This window comes from Camelina sativa, chromosome 12 (assembly GCF_030686135.1).
Source record: "Camelina sativa cultivar CO46 ecotype springtype chromosome 12, ASM3068613v1".
Taxonomy (NCBI): Eukaryota; Viridiplantae; Streptophyta; class Magnoliopsida; order Brassicales; family Brassicaceae; genus Camelina; species Camelina sativa.
In genome coordinates this window covers 39,165,650-39,191,477 of record NC_141891.1, presented here as the reverse complement: position 1 = coordinate 39,191,477, position 25,828 = coordinate 39,165,650, and the positions used below count along the sequence as shown (strand labels likewise).

General features: G+C 34.7%; 2 protein-coding genes and 3 long non-coding RNA genes across 10 annotated transcripts; 3 read left to right on the top strand and 2 right to left on the bottom strand.

The window, feature by feature from the left end:
* Positions 1 to 2,525: 2,525 nt before the first annotated feature.
* On the bottom strand, positions 2,526 to 4,433 carry LOC147933339 (uncharacterized). The gene is made up of 3 exons (XR_015573874.1): positions 4,357 to 4,433; positions 3,040 to 3,477; positions 2,526 to 2,929 (listed from the first exon to the last, which is right to left on the bottom strand). It is a non-coding gene; the product is annotated as an uncharacterized LOC147933339 (long non-coding RNA).
* Positions 4,434 to 5,965: 1,532 nt separating this feature from the next.
* Positions 5,966 to 8,198, top strand: LOC104732795 (E3 ubiquitin-protein ligase RSL1-like). The gene is made up of 3 exons (XM_010452377.3): positions 5,966 to 6,508; positions 6,938 to 7,686; positions 7,788 to 8,198. Exons 1-3 carry the CDS (start codon positions 6,104 to 6,106, stop codon positions 8,005 to 8,007), a joined length of 1,374 nt encoding a protein of 457 aa, XP_010450679.2. The 5' UTR covers positions 5,966 to 6,103; the 3' UTR covers positions 8,008 to 8,198.
* A 7,631-nt stretch (positions 8,199 to 15,829) lies between these two features.
* LOC147933338 (uncharacterized) lies at positions 15,830 to 17,223 on the top strand. 2 transcript variants are annotated; one of them, XR_015574440.1, is made up of 2 exons: positions 15,830 to 15,970; positions 16,958 to 17,223. It is a non-coding gene; the product is annotated as an uncharacterized LOC147933338 (long non-coding RNA). The 2 variants fall into 2 exon arrangements; XR_015574439.1 differs by having other exon boundaries at positions 15,833 to 16,009.
* Positions 17,224 to 17,511: 288 nt separating this feature from the next.
* On the bottom strand, positions 17,512 to 21,548 carry LOC104732794 (transcription factor MYB24-like). The gene is made up of 3 exons (XM_010452376.3): positions 20,259 to 21,548; positions 19,180 to 19,309; positions 17,512 to 18,381 (listed from the first exon to the last, which is right to left on the bottom strand). The coding sequence occupies exons 1-3, from the start codon at positions 20,407 to 20,409 to the stop codon at positions 18,027 to 18,029; spliced, it is 636 nt and encodes a 211-aa protein (XP_010450678.1). The 5' UTR covers positions 20,410 to 21,548; the 3' UTR covers positions 17,512 to 18,026.
* Positions 18,812 to 25,137, top strand: LOC147933337 (uncharacterized). 5 transcript variants are annotated; one of them, XR_015574445.1, is made up of 3 exons: positions 18,812 to 18,949; positions 19,203 to 19,296; positions 24,999 to 25,137. It is a non-coding gene; the product is annotated as an uncharacterized LOC147933337 (long non-coding RNA). The 5 variants fall into 5 exon arrangements; XR_015574444.1 differs by lacking the exon at positions 24,999 to 25,137 and adding an exon at positions 20,251 to 20,388; XR_015574443.1 differs by lacking the exon at positions 24,999 to 25,137 and adding an exon at positions 20,265 to 20,310.
* Positions 25,138 to 25,828: the final 691 nt, after the last annotated feature.

The following is a 25,828-nucleotide window of genomic DNA, read 5'->3' as shown; positions in this document are numbered from 1 at the left end:
GACACCATCATCTGAAACCGAGAGATTGGCCGATTTTTCTCCTTGTTCTGCAGAAAAAATTTCACCATCATCTTCATCTCGCACTGATATGGCATTGCAAGCATGTCTGGGGTTTGACTCAGTTCTTGCTGGAAGATAATTCTCTTGCCGTTTGACAGACCCAGCAGTCTGTGCAACTTGAACCTCCAACTTCTTAACATGAACATTCAATGCATCAATCTTCCCATTCAGCTCAGTGTAGACATTGTCAATCTTCCCATTGAATGTCACTGTCAATTGCTCTTGTCCTTGCAAAAGCTGCTCAAGCATGGCTTCCATTCTACTCTCTGAAGAATTCTTAGGAGGTGGAGACTGATAAGATGAATTCCCATAAGTCCTTGTATAGCCATTGTTCTGTTGTTGCTGCTGATACTCAGGCTTGGAAGTGTAGCCTGAAGAGTTCCCACTGTAAGGCCTAATGCCTTGCTGATTTCAAAACCGCTGTCCCTGATTCCCATACACATAGTTCACATCTTCCTCTTGGTGTCCTTGATCAGGTTCTGGCTCATATTTCTCAACCTCAGCAGCAAAATGAACAGATTTCTTACCCATAAGGAGATTATGCACTGAATCCAGCTTAGCATTAACAGAAGCTAACTGGTTTGAATCAAATCCTCCATGCAATCTCTTCCTTTCAGCATCTGCTCCCTTAGTGCTATTGCTAGAAGCCAAATTCTCAATCAAAACTTCAGCATCTTCTGGCATTCTTGTCTTAAAATTCCCATGACTTGCAGCATCCAAAGCTAACTGATACTTCCAGTCACACCCTCTGAAGAAGATACTCAACAGTTGTACCCTTGCAAAACCATGGTGTGGACAATCCCTCTGATAAGCTTTGAATCTTACCCAAGCTGCCTTGAAAGCTTCATCTGGTCTCTGCTTGAAAGTGGATAGCTTGACTCTCAACTCATCTGACATTGCATCATCATAGAAATGGTTGAGGAAAGCCACTTTGACTTGTTGCCAAGATGTCAAAGATCCAGCTGGCAACTGCTTCAACCACTGAGATGCCTCTCCTGCAAGTGAGTATGGGAAGAGCTTGCAGAATATGAAGTCCTCAGTCACTCCATTAGCCTTGATACTGGTCACAAGATCCTCAAAATGCTCAATGTGATCCAAAGGCTTCTCATTGGGCAAAGCAGAGAAAGGTCTCTGCCCAACTAGTTGAAAGTACGCAGGTTTCAACTCAAAATCATTCCTCTGAAAAGGGGGAGGAACAATAGCAGACCGGTTCTCATACACCAGATCAGCCCGGTTATAGTCAGCAATGGTCCTGATCAGATCCCGGTTGTTCTCCTGCCGTCGAACTGGGTTCTGTACATGGTTGGCAGCTCCACGCACGTCTGCAGGTGGGTGTCGTTCGATGCCACCTGGTTGGTGTCAATCGACACCGTCGACACCATCAGCTGGTTCGTCGACAACAGCAATTTCAGCAATCTCATTGCCCTCAACATCAATCTTTTGGCCCTGCTCATTGCGCAAGTGGCCCTCTTGATCCCTCAAAGCACCATCCTCATCTCGCATCAGAATGATTGGGTTAACCATCTTCAGAGATTTGGCTGCTTTTCGGTTCTCACGCTCAAGTTTTCCCAACTCTTGGTTTGAAAGCTTCAGAATTGGACCAGTCTTATTGCTCCTTGTGTTAGGCTTATTAGGCATACACCTGAAACACACAAGAGAGAAGAAAACAAAAGCGTGTTAGTTTGAAAATAAAAAGAAAAATTTAGACAAAATCAAAAACTCAAATCTAATGGTAGATCAAAGAGTCCCCGGCAACGGCGCCAAAATTTGATATGCTCAAATTAAACCCTAGAGCTACTCTCTCAAATTAAGAGATCAATGCAGTACTTAGGGGTCGAATTCCACAAGGACTCAAGACTACACAATAAATTATAGAGTTTTTTCAATTATGCTAAAGAGATTAAATTAAATTAAAATAAAAGCAATGCAAAATATTAAATTAAAGACTGTTGTAAATTCAAAAGATCAAAAAGCTAGAGCCTAGGGAATTTCTCAGGAAATTATGAAATATTAAATCAATCAATAAATTAGGATTCAAACAATTAAGAACAGATCTAGAACTCTAAACACTTTTGTAAATTAAATCAATTCTCACTGCAAATAATATCTAAATTTAAAACCAGAAAATCCAAATCTCTTTGTAAAATTCTAGGTTAAAAATCAGCAATAAAATCAGGTTTAGATTGTTCACAAAATTACTAAATCAAATCTCTTTGCAAGAAATAATTTTGCTCATCAAAAGGTTTTATCAGGAAAACAATTATATTCTCATATCAATTTATTTTCCTAAAGTATTAATTCTAGATGGCCAATCAAGGATTAATATGAAGAACAACCTAAGATGAAGATCTAGCAAGATAAAGAATCCTAAATAAACAGATCTAATAATTCATAAAATCCCTGTGAAAAACCCTAAACCTAACAAGCAAACTACTCAGACATAATCAATGAAGAACAAAACATGATTCTGAATAATAAGCAATTGAAATTAAAAGAGTAAAGAGGGAGTTCAAGAATTCTTCTCTCAAAGCAGTTCAGATCTCTCTCCCAAAAGCTCTCAAGATCTCACAGGGTTGCAGAAAAATAAAACTTGCTAGAATAAAACTTGAGGGTTTGGAAAACCTAAAAACTATATATATATGTCCTAAAACACGTCAGGGACTTATGTTGCAAATATAGAAAACTTTGGGGCAGATTTGTAAATTTTCCAAAACTTGGGTCTTGAGTCGGCAGAGATGAGTGTCGATCGATGCCTCCTATCTTGGTGTCGATCGATGCTCCTGCTTTCATCCGAGACCAAATTGATTCTTCAAGATTTATGCTCCAAAACATCCAAATTGCTCCATTTTGCTCCTTCCATGCTAAAAACCTACAAAGACTCAAAAACAATCTAGAAACAAATGAAAAGACACTAAAAGACTCTTTATATCATGGTTAAAAACCACAAAAACCATGATATATCAAGGAACAATTGCATACCGGTTCTCATACACAAGATCAGCCCGGTTGTAGTCAGCAATGGTCCTGATCAGGTCCCGGTTTTGGTCCTGTCTTCGAACTGGGTTCTGGACGTGGTTGGCAGCTCCACGTCCGTCCGCAGGAAGGGGGTGTCGATCGACACCCTCTTGTTGGTGTCGATCGACTTCGTCGACACCATCAGCTGGTTCGTCGACAACAGCAATTTCAGCAATCACATTGCCCTCAGCATCAATCTTTTGGCCCTGCTCATTGTGCAAGTGGCCCTCTTGATCCCTCAAAGCACCATCCTCATCTCGCATCAGAATGATTGGGTTAACCATCTTCAAAGATTTGGCTGCTTTTCAGTTCTCACGCTCAAGTTTTCCCAACTCTTGGTTTGAAAGTTTCAGAATTGGACCAGTCTTGTTGCTCCTTGTGTTAGGCTTATTAGGCATACACCTGAAACACACAAGAGAAAAGAAAACAAAAGCGTGTAAGTTTCAAATAAAAATAAAAATTTAGACAAAATCTAAAACTCAAATCTAATGGTAGATCAAAGAGTCCCCGGCAACGGCGCCAAAATTTGATATGCTCATATTTACCCTAGACCTACTCTCTCAAATTAAGAGATCACTGCAGTACTTAGAGGTCGAATTCCACAATGACTCAAGACTACACAATAAATTATAGAGTTTTTCAATTATGCTAAACAGATTAAATTGAATTAAAATAAAAGCAATGCAAAATATTAAATAAAAGTTGTTGTAAATTCAGAAGATCAAAAAGCTAGGCCAAGAAAATTTCTCAGGAAATTATGAAATATTAAATCAAGAAATAAATAGGATTCAAACAATTAAGAACAGATCTAGATTTCTAAACACTTTTGTAAATTAAATTAGTTCTCATTGCAAATAATATCTAAATTTAAAACCAGAAAATTCAAATCTCTTTGTAAAATACTAGGTTAAAAATCAGCAATAAAATCAGGTTTAGATTGTTCACAAAATTATTAAATCAAATCTCTTTGCAATAAATAATTTTGCTCATCAAAAGGTTTTATCAGGAAAATCAATTATATTCTCATATCAATTTATTTTCCTAAAGTATTAATTCTAGGTGATCAATCAAGAATTAATATGAAGAACAACCTAAGATGAAGATCTAGATAGATATAGAATCCTAAATAAACAGATCTAATAATTCATAAAATCCCTGTAAAAAACCCTAAACCTAACAAGCAAACTACTCAGATATAATCAATGAAGAACAAAACATAATTCTGAATAATAAGCAATTGAAATTAAAAGAGTAAAGGGAGTTCAAGAAATTCTTCTCTACAAAGCAGATCTTTCTCTCCAAAGCTCTCAAAATCTCTCAGGGTTGCAGGAAAAATAAAACTTGATAGAATACAACTTGAGGGTTTGCAAAAACCTAAAAACTATATATATATGTCCTAAAACACGTCAGGGACTTATGTTGCAATTATGGAATACTTTGGGCAACTTTTGTAAATTTTCCAAAACTTGGGTCTTGAGTCGGTAGAGAGGGGTGTCGATCGATGCCCTCTTGTGTGGTGTCGGTCGATGCTCCTCATAGGATCAGACTCCAAATTAAATTCCTCCGGTTAAATGCTCCAGAATCATCCAAATTGCTCTATTTTGCTCCTTTCATGCTAAAAACATGTAAAGACTCAAAAACAATCTAGAAACAAATGAAAAGACACTAAAAGACTCCTTATATCATGGTTAAAAACCACAAAAACCATGATATATCAGATTAATTACCAGAGTAGCATGCAATTACGACCAACTTACTAAAAGATATGACTGAGTTAAAGACTATACGTTGAGTTACAACATTAAACGACTGAATTTGGCAGCCATTTTTTTGTTTTTTAATTATTGTGATAGCAGTCATGTTGCGACTGACTTATAGTTTTGTTTGATGACTGGTTTAATTAGGCTGATTTACATGTTCCTTTGGCGGCTTACTTGCAACTTCATCAATTTAAAAATGACGTCAGATGCATCTCATCATCGTAAAAGGAAATACGAAATGTCTTTTTTCTACTCGTCTTTTTCTTCACATTGTTCAAAAAATATTTATTTGTTCTTCACCTTGTTCACATCACGAGAGACATCTAGAACTTTATTTTTGAACAACCAATTCATTATCGTCTTCCTCATTCTTCTTCATTTTTGTTCATCCTGCTCTGAAATATGATGTATCAGGTTCAAGTAATTGTTGTTTCTGGTAATTGGTTAAAGAAACAAAAAAATATGTAATTAACACCGACAATAGAGGGTGTACAGTTGTGCAGATTGAAGCAGAAACAACGCACGACAAACTTGTGAAGTTGGCTCTCGGTGACTACGAATTGGACGCGTTGAGCCATCAGCTAATGCTGAACTACATGATCTCGAACAAGGCTATGAAACATATATCGCAAGATACTCCACCAGTTTATGTCTCCACTGATCGACAGTTGCAATGTTTTCTAAGCATGTGAAAAATCGATCAGCTATGTCTCTGTGTGGAGTTTTCAGTGAAATTAGTTGGAAGAACGGATCTTGAAAAAAGATGAAACGACCAATCAATTCTCACTCACGGATATAGTTCTCTTTCAAGCCTTCAAGAGAAGGCTTAATTAGTCATTTTCTAATATACACTTGTTATTTATTTCATTTTTCCCACTATGATGCTATATATTTAATATATTTTTTTCAAAATTACTAATTTTGCAAAAAGGCTTACTTTTAAAAGAAAACAAAATAATAGTCTTAAAGTTAAATTTGCATTAAATTTTTGTTTTGTCTGCTTTATAAAAATAAATGCTGACAATAAAATAAAAGACTAAAAATAATGAATGTTCACAAAATTAAATATGATAAAAAAAAATCTCAGTCAAACTAAGCATTTATGAATAGTCACGCCAATCCTACAGCTTAATCTTTCCTTGTAAAAAAATTACGGTTACAATCTATGAAAGATTCTTTCACAACTTTGCAATCTCCGCTTGGATCCAACTCTCTTCCTCTATATATGGAATAACATTTTCTTGAGAAAATTTGGAGGCTAAATAATCATGGAAAGACGTGATTTAGATTCTTCGATTTCTAAAAAACAACAGATAGATTCCATGATAATCGAAGATATTCCAAACCTTAAGGGCGAGGGTAGTTCTAAGGTCGGCGAATCTATCTGTACGACAAACAAATTTGTTAGTAGTACAGTTTACAGATTGTACTTCAAAGGTTTGGTGAGTGATAAAACGACGACGGGTAATGAAAAGATGGTCTTTGCTGCTATTGGAGTTGCGATCTGCGATGATGCGGATAATTTGCTGTATGAAATGAAGGAATCGGTGGACGCCACCAAGATTCTCAGCCGAGTAGAGATTCTAGGAGCGATTTGTGGCATAAATCACACAATTCAATTGGGGATAAAAAATGTGGTGATTTATTGTGATGACCATCGAATTTACCAATTGGTAAATGTTTCTTTTCTATGTTATTTTTATTGGTTAGTTTAAGAATTAATGAGGCTAAAATAGCTTGAATGGTAGCCATTGTTTGCTTTTTTTTTTTTTTTTTTAATCTTGCTTTAGAGATATATTGTTTGAATAAACTTCATGAATTGATCTACCATATCTTTCAATACTTGTCTGATTTGATAGCATGGGCAGAGGTATTTGGAGGGGAGGGGTCAATTGACCCTTTATTTATTATAATACCATATTCTCTTTTACCATTTTTTTTTTTTTTTGGGTACAATTAACTTTCCTACCACTAACTTACGTTTAGTAATTGCATTTGGAGAGATTGGTAGAGTTTATATATAGTCTCAAACAATTTGATTTTAAATGAGAACTAGAATGAACTAAATTATTGGCTTTGGTTTCTGATTATTTTCATTTCAGATAAATGGTAGAGGAGATCCTTCTACGCAAATGATGGAAGATTTCGTGGGAGAATTCATACACTATAAAGAGAAACTGGCTTCAAGTGAGATTGTCTTGGTTGCACCAAATGATGTTAAGTTTGCTTATAGACTTGCAAGAGATGTGATAACTTCTCAAATCAGCAGCAACGCTGATGTGGAGGCAACACAGGGAGTAGTAACTTGTCCCATTTGTTATGACGATGCCGACGACCACATGTTATTTACTAACAGTTGTGGTCACCGTCACTGCTTTACCTGCGTGAAAAGGTATGTGGAAGTGAAACTGCTCAGCGGAGTCTTGCCCATATGCCTTGAGCATGGATGCATGTCTAAGCTCACCCTTGGAAGCTGGCTCATGCTTTTCAAACCAAAGCTGAAGGGGCTGTGGAAACAAAGGATGAAAGAGGACTTGATTCCCGCTGCAGAGAGAATCTGTTGCCCATACCCAAGCTGCTCAACGGTGATGTCCAGAGCCAATCTTGTTCCCATTCAAGCCCACCCGTTCAATGTTCGTGCTTGTGTTAAATGCTCTGGACTCTTTTGCATTGATTGCGAAGTACCATCCCATTCTGGTTTGTCCTGTGCTGATTACAAGAACCTTCCCCCTGAAATTCTTGTTAATGAGATGAAGGTCACGTCTCTGGCAAAGGAGAATATATGGCGTCAATGTGTCAAGTGCAGGCTCTTTATTGAACGCGTTAGGGGCTGCATAAAAATCAAGTGCATGTATAGATATAAATCGAAGCCGATTAATTAGCTACATCATATATATATATATATACTATTATTTAACAATGTCTTCTTCTTTTTTGGTTTTTGTTTTGTAGATGTCATTATGAATTTTGCTACGATTGTGGGGTCGAATGGAAGATTTTTCAACGAGAATGTCCTTCCGGTTGCGTAGATGACTATGATGATTATGATGTTGATGAAGAAGATGATGATGATGAAGATGATGAAGATGATGATGATGATGACGACGATGGTGGTGAGTCTGGTGATGGAGATGTTGACTTCGAAGAGTTTGTTGTTTACCAAACCTATTAGGCTATTTACCTTGATATGTCAAATGAGCATAAAGATAAGAGCAACTGGATTGCTCTGATCATTTATGAAGTAAACTTAATTGTTCTGCTTTTTTTTTTCTTTTGCTTTTGGAAAGATGACTTTGGTGATGTATAGATGGAAGGGAGAATATCTCGAAGAGACATACATTTTTTTTTGTTTTTTAATAATAATAATATTTTTGTTGTTAAAAAAAATACAACGGATTCTGATATCCGGCAGATATTCAGAATTTTTACGAATATTCAAAACCCGGATATCCGGGATCAGCGGATATGGATCTGGATACCAATTTAATAAATTTGTTGGATATAGATTCAGATCTAGATATCTCCAAAAACCCCGGATATCTGGATCCTTCTCACAGGCCTAATGTGATTGAGAACTTGTTTAACCAATGGTATTGATACCCTCTGCTTTCATGTCTTAGTGGATCCTTAATCAAGTATTTAGGTGTTGTTAATGGTGGGTAATATTTGTTGGTTTCGGCCCATTATCTCTTTGTAAAATATATATATATATTTTAAAAATTAATGATGCAATTTAGTATGGGGCACGAACAGTCTAGAGTAAACACATTACACTTATCTTGCGTATCGCACTTGACCTAAGACTTTTTTTTTAACTTTTACAAACTAAAACTTATAAATCAATGATTCCACACTTAACCATCGTTTAAGGCTGATATATCATGGTTTTTGTGGTTTTTAACCATGATATAAAGAGTCTTTTAGTGTCTTTTCATTTGTTTCTAGATTGTTTTTGAGTCTTTACAGGTTTTTAGCATGGAAGGAGTAAAATGGAGCAATTTGGATGTTTTGGAGCATAAATCTTGAAGAATCAATTTGGTCTCGGATGAAAGCAGGAGCATCGACCGACACCAAGATAGGAGGCATCAATCGACACTCATCTCTGCCGACTCAAGACCCAAGTTTTGGAAAATTTACAAATCTGCCCCAAAGTTTTCCACATTTGCAACATAAGTCCCTGACGTGTTTTAGGACATATAAATAGTGTTTTTAGGTTTTCCAAACCCTGAAGTTTCATTCTATCAAGTTTTATTTTTCTGCAACCCTGAGAGAATTTTGAGAGCTTTTGGGAGAGATATCTGAACTGCTTTGAGAGAAGAATTCTTAAACTCATTCCTTACTCTTTTAATTTCAATTGCATATTATTCAGAATTATGTCTTGTTCTTCATTGATTATGTCTGAGTAGTTTGCTTGTTAGGTTTAGGGTTTTTCACAGGGATTTTTATGAATTATTAGATCTGTTTATTTAGGATTCATTATCTTTCTAGATCTTCATCTTAGGTTGTTCTTCATATTAATTCTTGATTGATTACCTAGAATTAATACTTTAGGAAAATAAATTGATATGAGAATATAATTGATTTTCCTGACAAAAACCTTTTGATGAGCAAAATTATTTCTTGCAAAGAGATTTGATTTAATAATTTTGTGAACAATCTAAACCTGTTTTTATTGCTGATTTATTACCTAGAATTTTACAAAGAGATTTGGATTTTCTGGTTTTAAATTTAGATATTATTTGCAGTGAGAACTGATTTAATTTACAAAAGTGTTTAGAGTTCTAGATCTGTTCTTAATTGCTTGAATCCTAATTTATTGATTGATTTAATATTTCATAATTTCCTGAGAAATTCCCTAGACCTAGCTTTTTGATCTTCTGAATTTACAACAGCTTTATTTAATATTTTGCATTGCTTTTCTTTATTTAAATCAATTTGTTTAGCATAATTATAAAACTCTATAATTTATTGTGTAGACTTGAGTCCTTGTAGAATTCGACCCCTAAGTATTACAGTGATCTCTTAATTTGAGAGAGTAGCTCAGGGTAAATTTGAGCATATCAAATTTTGGCGCCGTTGCCGGAGACTTTTTGATCTACCATTAGATTTGAGTTTTTGATTTTGTCTAAATTTTTCTTTTTATTTTCAAACTAACACGCTTTTGTCTTCTTCTCTCTTGTGTGTTTCAGGTGTATGCCTAATAAGCCTAACACAAGGAGCAACAAGACTGGTCCAATTCTGAAGCTTTCAAACCAAGAGTTGGGAAAACTTGAGCGTGAGAACCGAAAAGCAGCCAAATCTCTGAAGATGGTTAACCCAATCATTCTGATGCGAGATGAGGATGGTGCTTTGAGGGATCAAGAGGGCCACTTGCGCAATGAGCAGGGCCAAAAGATTGATGCTGAGGGCAATGTGATTGATGAAATTGCTGTTGTCGACGAACCAGCTGATGGTTTCGACGGTGTCGATCGACACCAACCAGGTGGCATCGATCGACACCCACCTGCAGAGGTGCGTGGAGCTACCAACCACGTACAGAACCCAGTTCGACGACAAGAGAACAACCGGGACTTGATCAGGACCATTGCTGACTACAACCGGGCTGATCTGGTATATGAGAACCGGTCTGCTATTGTTCCTCCCCCTTTTCAGAGGAATGATTTTGAGTTGAAGCCTGCTTACTTTCAACTGGTTGGACAGAGACCTTTCTCTGCTCTGCCCCATGAGAAGCCTCTGGACCATATTGAGCATTTTGAGGATCTTGTGACCAGTATCAAGGCTAATGGAGTGACTGAGGACTTCATATTCTGCAAGCTCTTCCCATACTCACTTGCAGGAGAGGCATCTCAGTGGTTGAAGCAGTTGCCAGCTGGATCTTTGACATCTTGGCAACAAGTCAAAGTGGCTTTCCTCAACCATTTCTATGATGATGCAATGTCAGATGAGTTGAGAGTCAAGCTATCCACTTTCAAGCAAAGACCAGATGAAGCTTTCAAGGCAGCTTGGGTGAGATTCAAAGCTTATCAGAGGGACTGTCCACACCATGGTTTTTCAAGGGTACAACTGTTGAGTATCTTCTTCAGAGGGTGTGACTGGAAGTATCAGTTAGCTTTGGATGCTGCAAGTCATGGGAACTTCAAGACAAGATTTCCAGAAGATGCTGAAGTTTTGATTGAGAATTTGGCTTCTAGCAATAGCACTAAGGGAGCAGATGCTGAAAGGAAGAGACTGCATGGAGAGTTTGATGCAAATCAGCTAGCTTCTGTTAGTGCTAAGCTTGATTCAGTGCACAATCTTCTTGTGGGAAAGAAGTCAGTCCAATTTGCTGCTGAAGTTGAGACGTTTGAGCCAGAGCCAGAGAATTCAGAGGAGAATGTCAACTATGTGTATGGAGCTGGGTATCAGGGACAGAGATTCGGTAATCAGCAAGGAAACAGACCTTACAATGGTGACCAGAAGCAGCAACAGAACAATGGCTATACAAGGACCTATGGGAACTCATCTTATCAGTCTCCACCTCCTAAGAATTCTTCAGAGAGTAGAATGGAAGCCATGCTTGAGCAGCTTTTGCAAGGACAAGAGAATTTGACAGTGACATTCAATGGAAAGATTGACAATGTCTACACTGAGCTGAATGGAAAGATAGAAGCATTGAATGTTCATGTTAAGAAGCTGGAGGTTCAAGTTGCACAGACTGCTGGGTCTGTCAAAAGGCAAGAGAATTATCTTCCAGCAAGAACTGAGTCAAACCCCAGACATGCTTGCAATGCCATATCAGTGAGAGATGAAGATGATGGTGAAATTGTTTCTGCATAACAAGGAGAAAAATCGGCCAATCTGTCGGATCCAGATGATGGTGTCGATCGACACCACCTGGGTGTCGGTCGACACCCATCTCAGTCAGATGCGGAAAACACAAAATCTCATGTTCCAGCTGTTGTTGAAAGGGTCTACAAGCCTAAGGTTCATTTTCCCAAGCCAAGAAGGTCTAAGCAGGAGCTTGAGGAAGCTAGATGCAAGACTATGATGGATAAGGTGATGATTGAGATGCCTTTAATTGATGCAGTGAAGCTTTCACCATCACTTAAGCGCTATGTCAAGAGAATGGTATCCAATGGTTTGAGCCCTGAAGAAGGAACACTTCTTACAAAGGATGTTAGTGCAATTCTGTTGAATCAGCCTGTCCAGAGGGAGAAGGAGAGAAAGCGAGAGGTGGTTGTCTCTAAGGAAGTGAGTGCAATCATTCAATGTAAGACTGCGGAGAAGTTACCAGATCCTGGAAGCTTTGTACTTGATTGCTCTATCTCAGCAGGAAGGTTTTCTCACTCACTTTGTGACCTTGGCTCTGGCATCAACTTGATGCCACATTCTGTTGCTGTGAGACTTGGGATGACAGAATTCAAGCCAACTCAGATTTCTCTTATCTTGGCTGATCGCTCCCGAAGAACTCCTGAAGGTGTTTTAGAGGATATTCCAGTTAAGGTTGGAAACTTCATGATTCCCACTGACTTTGTGGTGCTGAAGTATGACCAAGAGCCTAAAGATCCTCTCATCTTAGGAAGATCTTTCTTGGCTACAGCTGGTGCAGTCATTGATGTGAAGAAGGGACACATAGCACTGAATGTGGATGGTTTGAGTATGAGTTTTGAGATGGATACATTGAGGAGAGTTCCTACTATTGATGGACAGACTTTTTCTGTTGAAAAAGTTTCTGCAACACGAGCATCAGGCTCAGTGTCGATCGACACCACCAAGAGGGTATCGATCGACACCCCTCCACGACCGTGACAAAGCTTGTCCAAAACTGATGCTCCAAGTCAGAAATCTGTTCCCAAACAGAAGAGTCATCAATCCACACTCCAAAGCCCTCAGGTAAGGCAAAGGTACACCTCTCCTTCTCCTAAACTTCCTCCTATCATCAACAAGAATTTCAAAGAGATAAAAACTGTTTTACAGTTAACCAAGCCACGAGATTATCGTAGAGCGCTTGTTTCTTTTGTTGATGATTTTGCAGGGCATAAGAGAAGCAATCCCATCCCTAAATCCCACACTGATCTTGTTCCTAACATCCTTGGCAAGCCTCATGCACCTAACGCTTATACACCGCCTTGGATGAAGAGGATTTCAATGCCATGTTCTGATCCTCCGGATGCATGAGCTCCAACACAGTCAAGCTAATGACTGAAAACAAGCGCTTAGTGGGAGGCAACCCACTGGTAGGTTTTTCTTTTTCTTTTGATTTTGATTTTTATTTATTTTATTTTTATTTTTATTTTTGCTTTCCTCTTACTTGATAACACTGGGGACAGTGTTGTTTAAGTCTGGGGGAGGTTAGTTACTAACTATGTTTTCTGTTTTTGAGTTTCAGTTGTGTCAGTCAAAACCATAAAGTTTGAGTCAAATTTTTCAAAATTTTTCTTTTTGTCTTTGGGAATTATGATCTTGACTAATGATTTCTCTTATTTGGCTAACACTCTAATGATTATTTGTTTATGCTTGATCTCAGAACTGAAGCTTAGAAAGACTATGAGCCTTATCAACAATCCTGAAAGCCCTTATTCAATGGATATCTGATTGATCTAACGTTGTCTCAACTTTTATCAGGATTTTAACCGGACTTAATCTCTTACTTTGGGGTTGGAAATCAGTGGACTAGACTTCTTCTTCGGGCCATACAAGACAGTGCAATTTTTCAAAGTATGTCTCCCCTCTCTCTTCCCTTCAGTGCTTTAAAAAAAAATATAAAGAGAATAAAAGATGAGATGATTTTGATCAGTTTAGAGAGGTAGGTAAATTACCAGTGACCTCATTATTCTACTCTTGAGTCAAATGATCACACAAAGCTTGGAGGCGAGGGGTAGGTAAATTACCGATGACCCCGGTATTCGCTTACACCTTTGATTTAGAAAAAAAAAAAGAAAAAAATAATGGAAGTGAGAAAAGGGAGAGGAAAGGAGATGTAAGAAGAATGTCTTGGCCTGAAGAGAGTCCATATGTCACTGATCAATACACCCAAGGTAAGAATTCACCTTATTTGTGCTTTAATATTGACTAATGAGATGACAATGGAGATTTCAGAGATTCCAAAGGATTGTGGGATTTGAGTAAGGAATGTTGATGCTTATCATGGTTGAGTATAAGAAGTAAGTTCTTGAGTCAGGTAAATGAAGAGTGTGAATAAGAATCATCATGCAGTTGAGTGAGTTCCCTGTTTTCAAACCTCTTTCACATGTCTAAGCTTATGTTTTGCTTGAGGGCAAGCAAAGGCTAAGTCTGGGGGAGTTGATATATCATGGTTTTTGTGGTTTTTAACCATGATATAAAGAGTCTTTTAGTGTCTTTTCATTTGTTTCTAGATTGTTTTTGAGTCTTTACAGGTTTTTAGCATGGAAGGAGCAAAATGGAGCAATTTGGATGTTTTGGAGCATAAATCTTGAAGAATCAATTTGGTCTCGGATGAAAGCAGGAGCATCGACCGACACCAAGATAGGAGGCATCAATCGACACTCATCTCTGCCGACTCAAGACCCAAGTTTTGGAAAATTTACAAATCTGCCCCAAAGTTTTCCACATTTGCAACATAAGTCTCTGACGTGTTTTAGGACATATAAATAGTGTTTTTAGGTTTTCCAAACCCTGAAGTTTCATTCTATCAAGTTTTATTTTTCTGCAACCCTGAGAGAATTTTGAGAGCTTTTGGGAGAGAGATCTGAACTGCTTTGAGAGAAGAATTCTTAAACTCATTCCTTACTCTTTTAATTTCAATTGCATATTATTCAGAATTATGTCTTGTTCTTCATTGATTATGTCTGAGTAGTTTGCTTGTTAGGTTTAGGGTTTTTCACAGGGATTTTTATGAATTATTAGATCTATTTATTTAGGATTCATTATCTTTCTAGATCTTCATCTTAGGTTGTTCTTCATATTAATTCTTGATTGATTACCTAGAATTAATACTTTAGGAAAATAAATTGATATGAGAATATAATTGATTTTCCTGACAAAAACCTTTTGATGAGCAAAATTATTTCTTGCAAAGAGATTTGATTTAATAATTTTGTGAACAATCTAAACCTGTTTTTATTGCTGATTTATTACCTAGAATTTTACAAAGAGATTTGGATTTTCTGGTTTTAAATTTAAATATTATTTGCAGTGAGAACTGATTTAATTTACAAAAGTGTTTAGAGTTCTAGATCTGTTCTTAATTGCTTGAATCCTAATTTATTGATTGATTTAATATTTCATAATTTCCTGAGAAATTCCCTAGACCTAGCTTTTTGATCTTCTGAATTTACAACAGCTTTATTTAATATTTTGCATTGCTTTTCTTTATTTAAATCAATTTGTTTAGCATAATTATAAAACTCTATAATTTATTGTGTAGACTTGAGTCCTTGTGGAATTCGATTCCTAAGTATTACAGTGATCTCTTAATTTGAGAGAGTAGCTCAGGGTAAATTTGAGCATATCAAAGGCCATGTTCGTGTCCTCAACGTAGCGATAAAATAGAGCCACACCGGAGAATATAACAAACGACGAAGAGAATTTTGACATTGTAATGTTATATAACTGTCGATATATAGTGCTCTTTAATTCATTTTGACGATGCCATAAGGAAACGAACAGGCCCTAAAAGAAAGCTTAATAAACTTGAACCCAACTTTGGGTATACCATCAATCAATCTCAAAAGTGCAAGACCCAAGGTTACGTGACTGACGAATCATTACAGTGAAAATAGAAGAGACAAAAGTATATAAATAAGTAGATTAAACTCAAAATTCATGCACGTTTTCTATAATACCTAATTGTAAGTTGTGCTGCACGACCCACCATGTGATGTTTTCATTTATGATTCACATGGGAAATTCACATTTTTCACACGAAAAACATGTGGGCAAAACTAAAAGGATATGCAACCTAATTCAATAAATTTAATGTTATAGAGTACTTGCATCTAATGCCTATATCTATAAATTACGATTGAAGATGTGTAAAAACAAATATGATTTGAGCATGTTCTAGATTCAGTTAGAATATGTATGCTATACAATCTAAACACTATATAATAAGCAACTTTGGTCATGAGGTGAATGCTATACATCCTAAACACTATAAGCAACTTGGTCATAAGGTGATCTACTCTCTTTGGACGTGAAATCATACATCAACGGTTTGTCATCTTATAAGATTTTTTTATTTGTCAATATGGAAATATGGATTGAGATGAGATCCAAGTCTCTTTGGTGTGAATCGTGTGATGAAAACATATGATCACCATTAAACCAGTGCATCTACTCTTAGTTCCATTTCTATTCATCCAAATCTTGAATGTGTAACTTAAATTATGGAGTATATCTTTTTATCTGGACCAGTTCAGAAAGATATAATTTCAATAAACAGGTAAAAAAAGAAAAGTGAAACCATATTGCAATAGCAAACTTGATTTATACACAGTTAATTAAGATGATAATCTCCACAACTCCACTGCTGTCATATGTGAATTTATTTGTGTGTATGCAAACCTAACATTTGATATGGATTATATTTAGTTTGATATATACATATATTTGGTTATATATTTATACAAGTATATTAATGGCAATTTGGACAAAAGGCTTCATTGTATAAAGCAGAAAGTTTGGTAAACCTTAAATACTTATGCCGCCTTACTATAGTGAACTCACTCCCTTACCGAACTTCTTGTCGTCCACGAATAATATCCTTGTCGGTCCGATTATTCTTTTTTTTTCTTTTCATAATCAGATATATTTGGATTAAAATTTTTAAATCAATCATCCCTGAACTTGATCTCGTCATGCTAAAACTCAAGTTAGTCTAGACGTTAACTGTTATAGCATTCTAATACACTAACAAAAAATTTAGCCACTTTGTTTATTCTACATCAACAGTATATATATTGAGCACATTAACTACGTCCACGAATATATTCCACACCAGGCACTTCTTATTTTTCTGCTGGTATCTTTGGATCGATTATTATAACAGTTGTTTCATTCATAGAGCCTTACTCTATAATGGAAATTTCTTAGAAATATTTGAGGTTTGGAAAGTTCGGTTCAAAGAGTTAGGCTAACGTCGGGTTCTACATTTTGAACAGAATTGGATACAATGGGAATAAGGGTAATAAGAAGTGGTGCAAGTGTATAGCTGTGATGCATGTTCTATGACTATATATATGTTGGATTAGGTTATGCATGTTGATAAATGTCATCATGTGTGCCATGTGCTTTCATTCATCCACATGTACATGTATATCCACCCAATAAATCAGTATCAAAGTCGGGTCTACGTTTTTTAGAAATTCTAATATTGTAAAAAACGTTTGATGTACTCTTAAATTATCTTACCCTGATTTCGTTTCCATTTGACTCTTTAAATAGCTTATTTATTTAAGTTTTTAAAATTAAATAAATATATAAGTGACGAAGAGATATATCTCCTTTAAGTCGTTGCAATAGAAATAACTCCAAATTTTTTCTCTATACTATGTAACATAATTGTTTGTAATAGAAATAACTCCATTTTAAGTCGTTGCAATAGAGATAACTCCATATTTTCTCCATATGTAACATAACTGTTTGTATTAGTTTCGTCGTTGTATCGCTAGTCGTTTTAAAACATACATAATGCATTTTATTGAAAAGATAGATAAGGTCAAAAATTATTATTTTCCCATAAGTTTCTTCTAACAGAAGTACTATAAATAGAATTATTCGATAACATAAGTACGTACACATTGAACTCCCGACTAGATCCCATTTCTTACCCAAAAAAAAAAAACAAAAAACATATTCAACACTTAATTAAACAAAAAAAAACACACAGAGATTAAAAAAATAATCGTATGTTGACACAAACATAATATAAATTGAAGGGTGTTCTTGTACATCAACAATAAAGCACTAACCAATTATTTTCCAAATACGTATATATGATCCATTTCCGTAGTTTTATTTAGGTATAACGTCGAATGGGTACCATAAAAGTCTCCAACCTGATCTTGAGTAAACGATATGAGACAAACCCATATAGTACTCTCATATCTGGTTTACCTTTATATTAAGCATATCAGGCCAAGAAATAACCGATCGACGTTTATTTACTCGTATAGTTGTATATAAAATATTTGTATCCCTCTTTGGACCGCAATTTAAATAACTTATTAATTAATTACCATTATATAAATGCATGGGCCAAAGATCATCGACGCTCCAATAGTTTTGTTCGGATTGATCAACTGATAATGGCATCATGATCGAATCCGATTCAGGCACATAAGTGTTGTAACTAAGCTGATGATCAATACTGTTGGCATGTTGAGAATACGTATCTATGGGTTCTTGAGTATCATTCAAGACTTGGCCCGTGCTTGTGGCATGATGGTTTATGATCTCAGAGCTTTGTGATCCAGCGGTCGTCGTTTCTCCGTTCTTAATGATGTATTTCTGGATCTTGGTCCTCCAAAAATTCTTGATCTCGTTGTCGGTTCTTCCTGGTAAATGCTTTGCAATTTTCGACCACCTAATCATAATCAATAATAATTTACCATCAGGATTTAATATTTATGTACTTGTGTTAAAACTTAACAAATGATTATATATATTGAGGTTAGATCCAAGTTGTGGCTGCAAGGAAACAACTACATACGTTGACCAAAATAAGGTTTGCATTGAGACTTTTAAAGCTTCCATATCAGAACAACATTAGCCAAATATTGCTACTGTTACATATGCATGGTAGTATGGTACGGTGAGAATGAGTTTAAAAAAAAAAAAAAAAAAAATTTGAGAGCTAGACCCGAAAATTCAGTATTTAAATCAAAATTTCAATCATAAGACGATATCTATGAAGAAATATCTAACTTTCGGTATACATCACTTTTATGCGTGTATATACGATTCCCAATCAATAAGTATTTTCGTGTGGGGGAAAAAGATGTATATAAATTCGGTACTTGTCTTTGTACATGGTCGTATAAAAGAATTAATCACAACTACTAAGTACGTGGAAGAATTGGCACGAGGTTTAATATTAGTGGTGAAGAAATTTCGACACGTGTGGAAACTCAAACAAATGGTTGAAAAGAATTGTAAGTTTTGTTATACCCACCAATATGTTTCGCTTCTTCACCTAATGTCTTGCTTTGATGTCTTTTTAAAGATCCTTTCAGTCTTTAGCCTCAAAGAATATATAAAACCGATTCAAAGTTCGAATAATTAGCTTTGATTCTCTCGTTATATACATATATAACCTTATATATTATTAAGTTTTGAGTTTTATATATGTATATTTAGGTATATATATGAAGAAATTACTAACCTATTTCCCCATTTGGCATGAAGTTCCATGATGATGAGCTGTTCTTCTGCTGTGATATTTCCCCGTCGCACATCTGGTCGGAGGTAGTTCAGCCACCGGAGCCGGCAACTTTTTCCGGTGCGTTTTAGACCTATATTACATAGAATTACAATTACAATCAATTATGAAGAAACAAAATATCGATTGTGTGCATGCATGTGTATATATGTACTACTCATATGTAAAATATACCAAAATTTTGTTTTTGTCATTTTCTATTAGTGTGTTTTAGCTATTTAGAAAGAATCATATATAGTATTATTCGGAATATTAAACCCTAACATCAGCTTTACTCCTTTGATCAAAAAAAAAAAAAAACATCAGCTTTACTGTTGCAGTAACAATTCTAACAAGACAGATTAGGTCAGGTCTAAAAACGTTGCTATTAAATGTTTTGCATAGAGTTGTTTTGGATTAAATTTGCTTATGATACGTCGAGAGTGTAAGAAGAAATTAAGGTCAATTTTTTTAAAAGAGTTCCAATAAGAAAAGGTCTGTCGATCTGTGGAAGACAATAGTTTCAAATTTCAGTTAGATGTTTAAATATTTTGTTTCTCCACAACCAAAAAATAATTTCTAAATTATGTACATACATATAAAAGTGATGATTTAGTTCCCGTCAAGACCACGTTTTTAGAGAAATCAATTGATTTATTCAATTAAGATCTGGTTCTTTTTTTTGTTTTCTTTTTTTTGGGTGCAGCAACTTAGGATCCGGATTCAAAACTTTATTTTCTTATTTAGTTTGCTTATATGTGTACAAATTGGGAAACTTACTAAAATTTATACTATCCATGAATTTCAAATAGTTTGAGATAGTCTTTGCTTACATAGTTTTTTAAAATACATGAACGAAAAATTCCTAATGGAAGATGTCACAAAGCTCAAATTAAATTTCTATGCAACCATATTAGAGATTATAATATAAAAATCTTCGCTTGTGATGAATATCAAAACCCTAGTTCATCAACACACACACATACAAACATATATGAATAACAAATATTGGTGATTAATTGTAATTTATATAAGAATTTGGCCTGCAGATTTGGCGAGAGAGTTCCAAACACCCTCACCATGATTGGTGATATAATTGATGAGAATCAAATCTTCTTCCATGGTCCGTGGCCCTTTTCTCACATCTGCATCTCCTGATCCCGACCCACCAGTACCACCTACTCTTTTCTCCATATCTATGAAGTTAGTCTTAATAACTCTACTATCTAAATGATAGATGAAGATAATTTCTAGAGAGAGAAATAGAAAAGGAGAGTTCTGAAAGTGTGAGAGAGTTTTTATATTTTGAGGTAATAGTGGTGGGCTAGCTACTGCTTTTATAGAGAGAAGGTTTCTAAATTTAAGGCGTTGTTAATTTTTAGTCCAAATTAAAATCTTAAATGACTTTAGATATAGTACTAATTAGCCACACTTATTGTCGTTTTTTATTTTATTTTATAGAAATTGTAATAACACATGGGGAGGGAGCTATATTAGGGGTGTCAATCGGGCCGGCCCGGTCCGAAACCTGTAAAGCCCGCATATATCTGAGCCCGGCCCGGCCCGGCCCGAAATATTTCCGAACTTATATTTCAAAGCCCGAGCCCGGCCCTAACAGGGCTACAGGGCTTTTCGGGCTTTTCCGGGCTTATCAAAAATTCAAACTTATAACCCTTAAAAAGCAGTGTTTAAAGGTGCATTATAAAACAAATCAATCAAAAATTTAATAACTCATCTATATTCACTACAACCAATTAATTTAATAGAAAATGTTTAAAACTAAATAAAATTTCGATATTTTAATCAAATAAACCAATATATAATTCATATAGAATATCATTAATAAAAAATTTATAGTATAAAATATGGTTATTGAGTAAATATGAAAACTAGGATTAGAGTTTAAAACTTTATTTACACTAAATTATTAATCAGATATTGCAATCAAACAAATATGTTAACAAAAAGGTACAAATATATTTATTAAAGGGCTTTTCGGGATGGCCCGAGCCCGGTCGGGCTAAGCCCGAAAAACCCTATAGCCCAAACAGGCTGAGCCCGAAAGGCCCGATTTTTTTTGGACATATACATTTAAGCCCGAGCCTAGTGTTTTTCAGGGCCGGGCCGGGCCAGCCCGCGGGCTTTGGCCCTAATTGACATGCCTAAGCTATATAGCTTCACCACCTAATTATGATAGTGTATGATCATATTAATTGTATGATATCTATCAATATATCTTACACATACTAGCAGTGTATATATTAAAATTATATAATATATGAACTACAAAATATTACACATACTACAACACATTCTTAATATTCCAAAAAAAAAAAAAATTGTATACACTAAAATACCATATAGGCATATACCTCTATATAATTATAGAAAACAAAACTAAGTATTTTAAAATTTTATATCCTATCTAATAACAAATTTAATGTAATTATGTTATAAACTATATAAAACGTAAGAAGAAAAAAAAACATTCTAAACAAAATTATAAATTAATCAGATAAAAGTTAATTAATTTGGCATTTAAAAACTAAATAAATGAAAAATTATTATTTAAAATACAATAATTTATAATTAAGTCTTGCGGTGTACCGCGGGTGAAAACCTAATATATATATACAAGTACAATCCAAATAAACCAATTTAAATCGAACTAAAATACTTAAATCCGAAAATCGGACCATGTTGAATCCTAGCCAAACCGTATCTAAAACCAACTTTTTTATATATAACTGATGATCTATTTGACTGAAACCCAAACTAACAAAATTATACCAAACTCTCTATAACTTATTCGATTTTAATTTAGATATCATTATCTTATAATAAAAAGCTTGATGTCAAAGGCACTCATTAACAAAATTCTGACACGTCAATTGTATCATTCAGATATTGACACATGTCAATTCCAAATTTATTAAATTTTTTAAAAACAAAAATGATGGCATGTGGTGCAATTTATGCTAAGAAACATGAACAGTTCTAAGAAGGATTATTGAGGGCATCTTTTAATGGTCGTAAGGATGTACGATCGAGCTGAAGCTTTTATGTGGCTAGACCGAGTGTGGGATTTGAAGTATTGTGCATAGAAAGAAGATTTAGAGGAATCCACTTTCTTATGATTGTAATCTAAAACATCTAGCACCCAACAATAAAGTCTGATCATCGCCATTATAATAGCACCAACCCAAACCTGAGTTGGGGTTCGATACTTTCCAAGAGCCTTCTATTTACAACTGGGACATAATAATTTTGCATATTTAACTCCTAATCTAGTTATAGGAGATTTTTTGGGTTTTGTTTTTATTTCTGCATGAAAATAACTATAGTTGAATAAATAATTGACTTCCTTAAACTTACTAAACAAATAAGGCCTCTAATATTTCATTAAGAATAATTATGTAGTAATATACATGTTTTTAGATTTTATCTTGTAAAATATTAATATTGAATATGAACCTCTAATATTTCATTTTGATACTCTGGCTTTTTTTTTCCTCTATTTTATAATATTTTCCCAAATTTTTATGTACAATTTTTATTAATATAACAATTTATGACTATTTTGAACTATGCAGTATATTTTCTTATTGGTTGAAGTGTTATAAATGACATAATATTTATTGTTTATTAAGTTTTTTGCTTTTACCTAAAACTCTTATAGGACAGGGAGTACAATTTAAATATCTATACCATCATAATAAACCATATTTTAAGTTTAATTACACATTTCATCTTAATACATATAGAACTAAACATTTTATATTAAACCCAGTTATACATCATATAAAATCTATATTATAGTAAGAATTGAAAATACAAATAAAATTTTACAAAATATAATTCGCAAAAAAAAAAACTGAATCAACATTATTTAAGATATATTTGTTATGTTGCTATCTCATAAGTACTAATTTTACCATATGTCATAATCAATTTTAAATGAGTGAAATTTATAAAATAAAAACACATATAAAGATAAAGAGACTTTCTCGTCAAATAACTGAAGATTCATTCCTATAAATTATAATTTATTTCAAATTATCTTATGTTTTGACATATGCATTACAAAAATACATGTGTTGAAATTATAAAATCATATATAAAAAATTATTAATATTCTTAAATTAATTTTGCAAAAATGATACATATTAATATTTGGAAAAAAAATTCATTGTTAGACATTCAGTTTAGTTATCACATTTAACTATCTGTTTCATCGTAAAACCATAATTCACTTCTTCATAGATTAGAGTTAAAATTTTAATAACAACAATAATATGAGCATCATATGAGATAATATGAATATTGGTTGGTATTTTAAATTTAATAATAAAAATAATCATTAAAAAAATCAGTTAACATCCACAAAATTTTTTGGAAATCCAAAAATATCCTAAATATTATTCTTATATATGTCATAATTTCATAAGTAATACTTTTGTCAATTTTCATCAATTAACCAAAATTTTATTTCGACAAACTCATTTTTTTCTATTTTATTTTCTTCATGTAATTTTAATACACATCATGTATTAAATTTCTTTTTTAAGTTCATTATTCTTTCATGGAATTTAACACTTTATTTTACCAATCTTTTCGTTTAACCAGAATTGTTTACCCTACCCTTGAACCCAAACCTTTTCTTTCAAGCCTTGTTGTGATTTGTTGAGTGAGGCCTTTTCAGCTTTGTTAGTGTTATAGGTTGTGAAACCTTGAGAGTATTGAGAACGATAAAGAAATGGCCATTTAGAATCATTTGGCTTACCCTTGAAACCGATTGAGCTTGATTCCTTCGCTTAAGTTTAGAATCATTTGGACTAGCTAATAGAATCGGTTTTGAAAGATAGGTGGTTAGCATGTTTATTTGGGGTTGGGTTGAGGAATAAAAGAGAAAATAAAGAAGAGAGTCTCTAAGGTTCAGTTTAATTAGCTCTAAGTCTCTAAGAAAAAAAAAAAGAGAAAGATCTTGCTATAGTCTCCTAGAAGAAAAAAAAAAAAAAAGAGAAAACAAAAAAATTTAGGAGTATAGCAAAGAAAGAAAGAAAAAAAAAGTTTTTAAAGAGAGCTAGATTTTTAAGTTAAAACCTTAGGGATTATAAAAAAAAAAGGGAGTTAAAATCAAGGTTGTAGGCAGTTTTATTCTAAGGTGTTGGATAAAAAGAATGTGAATGAGAAAGGGGTAGATCATCAAGAGTTAAGCTTTGTATGCCTCAATTGTTCTCAATCTTAGATAGCTTTCACAATTGTCTAGCATTCCTTCTTTTGAGAGTAAGCCACCTAAAGATATTGTTTGGAACCTACCTACCAAAAAGCCTTACCCTTGAAACCGATTGAGCTTGATTCCTTCGCTTAGTATTAAAAGGTTATGAGTCCCCATTTTCAAACCTCATCCTCCTACTTCTTTGCTAGAGGACTAGCAAGAGATAAGTTTGGGGGTGTGACAGGGGCGGAACTAGAAAAAATTAATAGTGGGTGTAGATTGCTCTTAGGTGGAGTTGAGCACACCTCCTGTGACCAATTCTGGGGCAAACTCTAACCATTTTGCCACTTTTCTTACTTTGTCTAGTGTAAAAAACTTTACGTATTTCTATACTTACTGGGGGCAACTGCCACCACCAACCTTAACGTGGGTCTGCCACTGGGGTGTGATAACTCTCTAATTTATATGTTTTAGACACCCTTTTTTCCATATTTTGCATAGGAACTTGTATTTAGGCCATTTAGGGTGCTGCATTGTTGCATTTGTGCATTTTGGATGAAAACAGGTGCTTTGGAGCCCAAAATGGGGAAGAATAAGGTAAAACCCGAACATGTACCCGAAGGAGTGATCGTGCGAGAAGAATAGTCCGAACCTCAACCTGATCAAAGAGGATCTGAGAGCAAGAAGAATAACTCGAAGCCCTACCCGAGGAACTACCTGACTGGATCCTCTTGCACCGCCTTGAGCACACCTTCGGGCAGAACTGAGCAGCTAGGCTAAAAGGGTTTCTATATATAAACCCCCCCCCCCCTCTTCTTCCTCTCGCCCTATCACACCGCAGACACTTAGAACATAGAGCGAGAGCTTCTGAGAGAGAGAGATAGAGCGATTCAAACACTTTTTCTACTTTTGTTAGGATTCGATTTTACTATTTTGCTATTCTTTTCAGTTTTGATTTTGTACTCTATTACTTTTATCTTATTTTCAATACAATGCAATTTTTATTCATTTGTGTTTTTATGCTTTTTACCATGAGATCTGAGTAGTGAACCAAAGTTTCTAAGGATGAGATAGATAAATATGTGTTCTTGATCGGTTAGGATGTCTTAGCTTGAATGTTATTTTATAAAAATTTCTTTCTAGATTGGTGTTCTTAATGCTATTTTCAGACCGAGAGGTTGAGATTAGATCTAGGGTGTTTTGCCATCTAGAGATGTTGTTGAAATGCTTGAATCAATCAATGCTAAAGATTTACTCACTTAGCCTAAGAGATTAGATGTGTAAGGAGTTTATTGACAATAATGAATCAGATTTTAATGCCTGCTTAGTCATGTTTCTCCAACGAGAGTTGGGTAGGGAAGTGATTGAGGTTGGTTGTTTCTATTACGAGAGTGT

Bases quoted from the DNA above. Each gene is read 5' to 3' on its own strand.
- LOC104732795 (XM_010452377.3), top strand. From the start codon at position 6,104: ATGGAAAGACGTGATTTAGATTCTTCGATTTCTAAAAAACAACAGATA. The intron at 6,509-6,937 runs GTAAATGTTTCT...TTTTCATTTCAG, and splicing joins ACCATCGAATTTACCAATTG to ATAAATGGTAGAGGAGATCC. The intron at 7,687-7,787 runs GTATAGATATAA...TTTGTTTTGTAG, and splicing joins TGCATAAAAATCAAGTGCAT to ATGTCATTATGAATTTTGCT.
- LOC104732794 (XM_010452376.3), bottom strand. From the start codon at position 20,409: ATGGAGAAAAGAGTAGGTGGTACTGGTGGGTCGGGATCAGGAGATGCA. The intron at 19,310-20,258 runs GCCAAATTCTTA...TATGTAATATAG, and splicing joins CTCTCTCGCCAAATCTGCAG to GTCTAAAACGCACCGGAAAA. The intron at 18,382-19,179 runs GTTAGTAATTTC...GATTATGATTAG, and splicing joins CATGCCAAATGGGGAAATAG to GTGGTCGAAAATTGCAAAGC.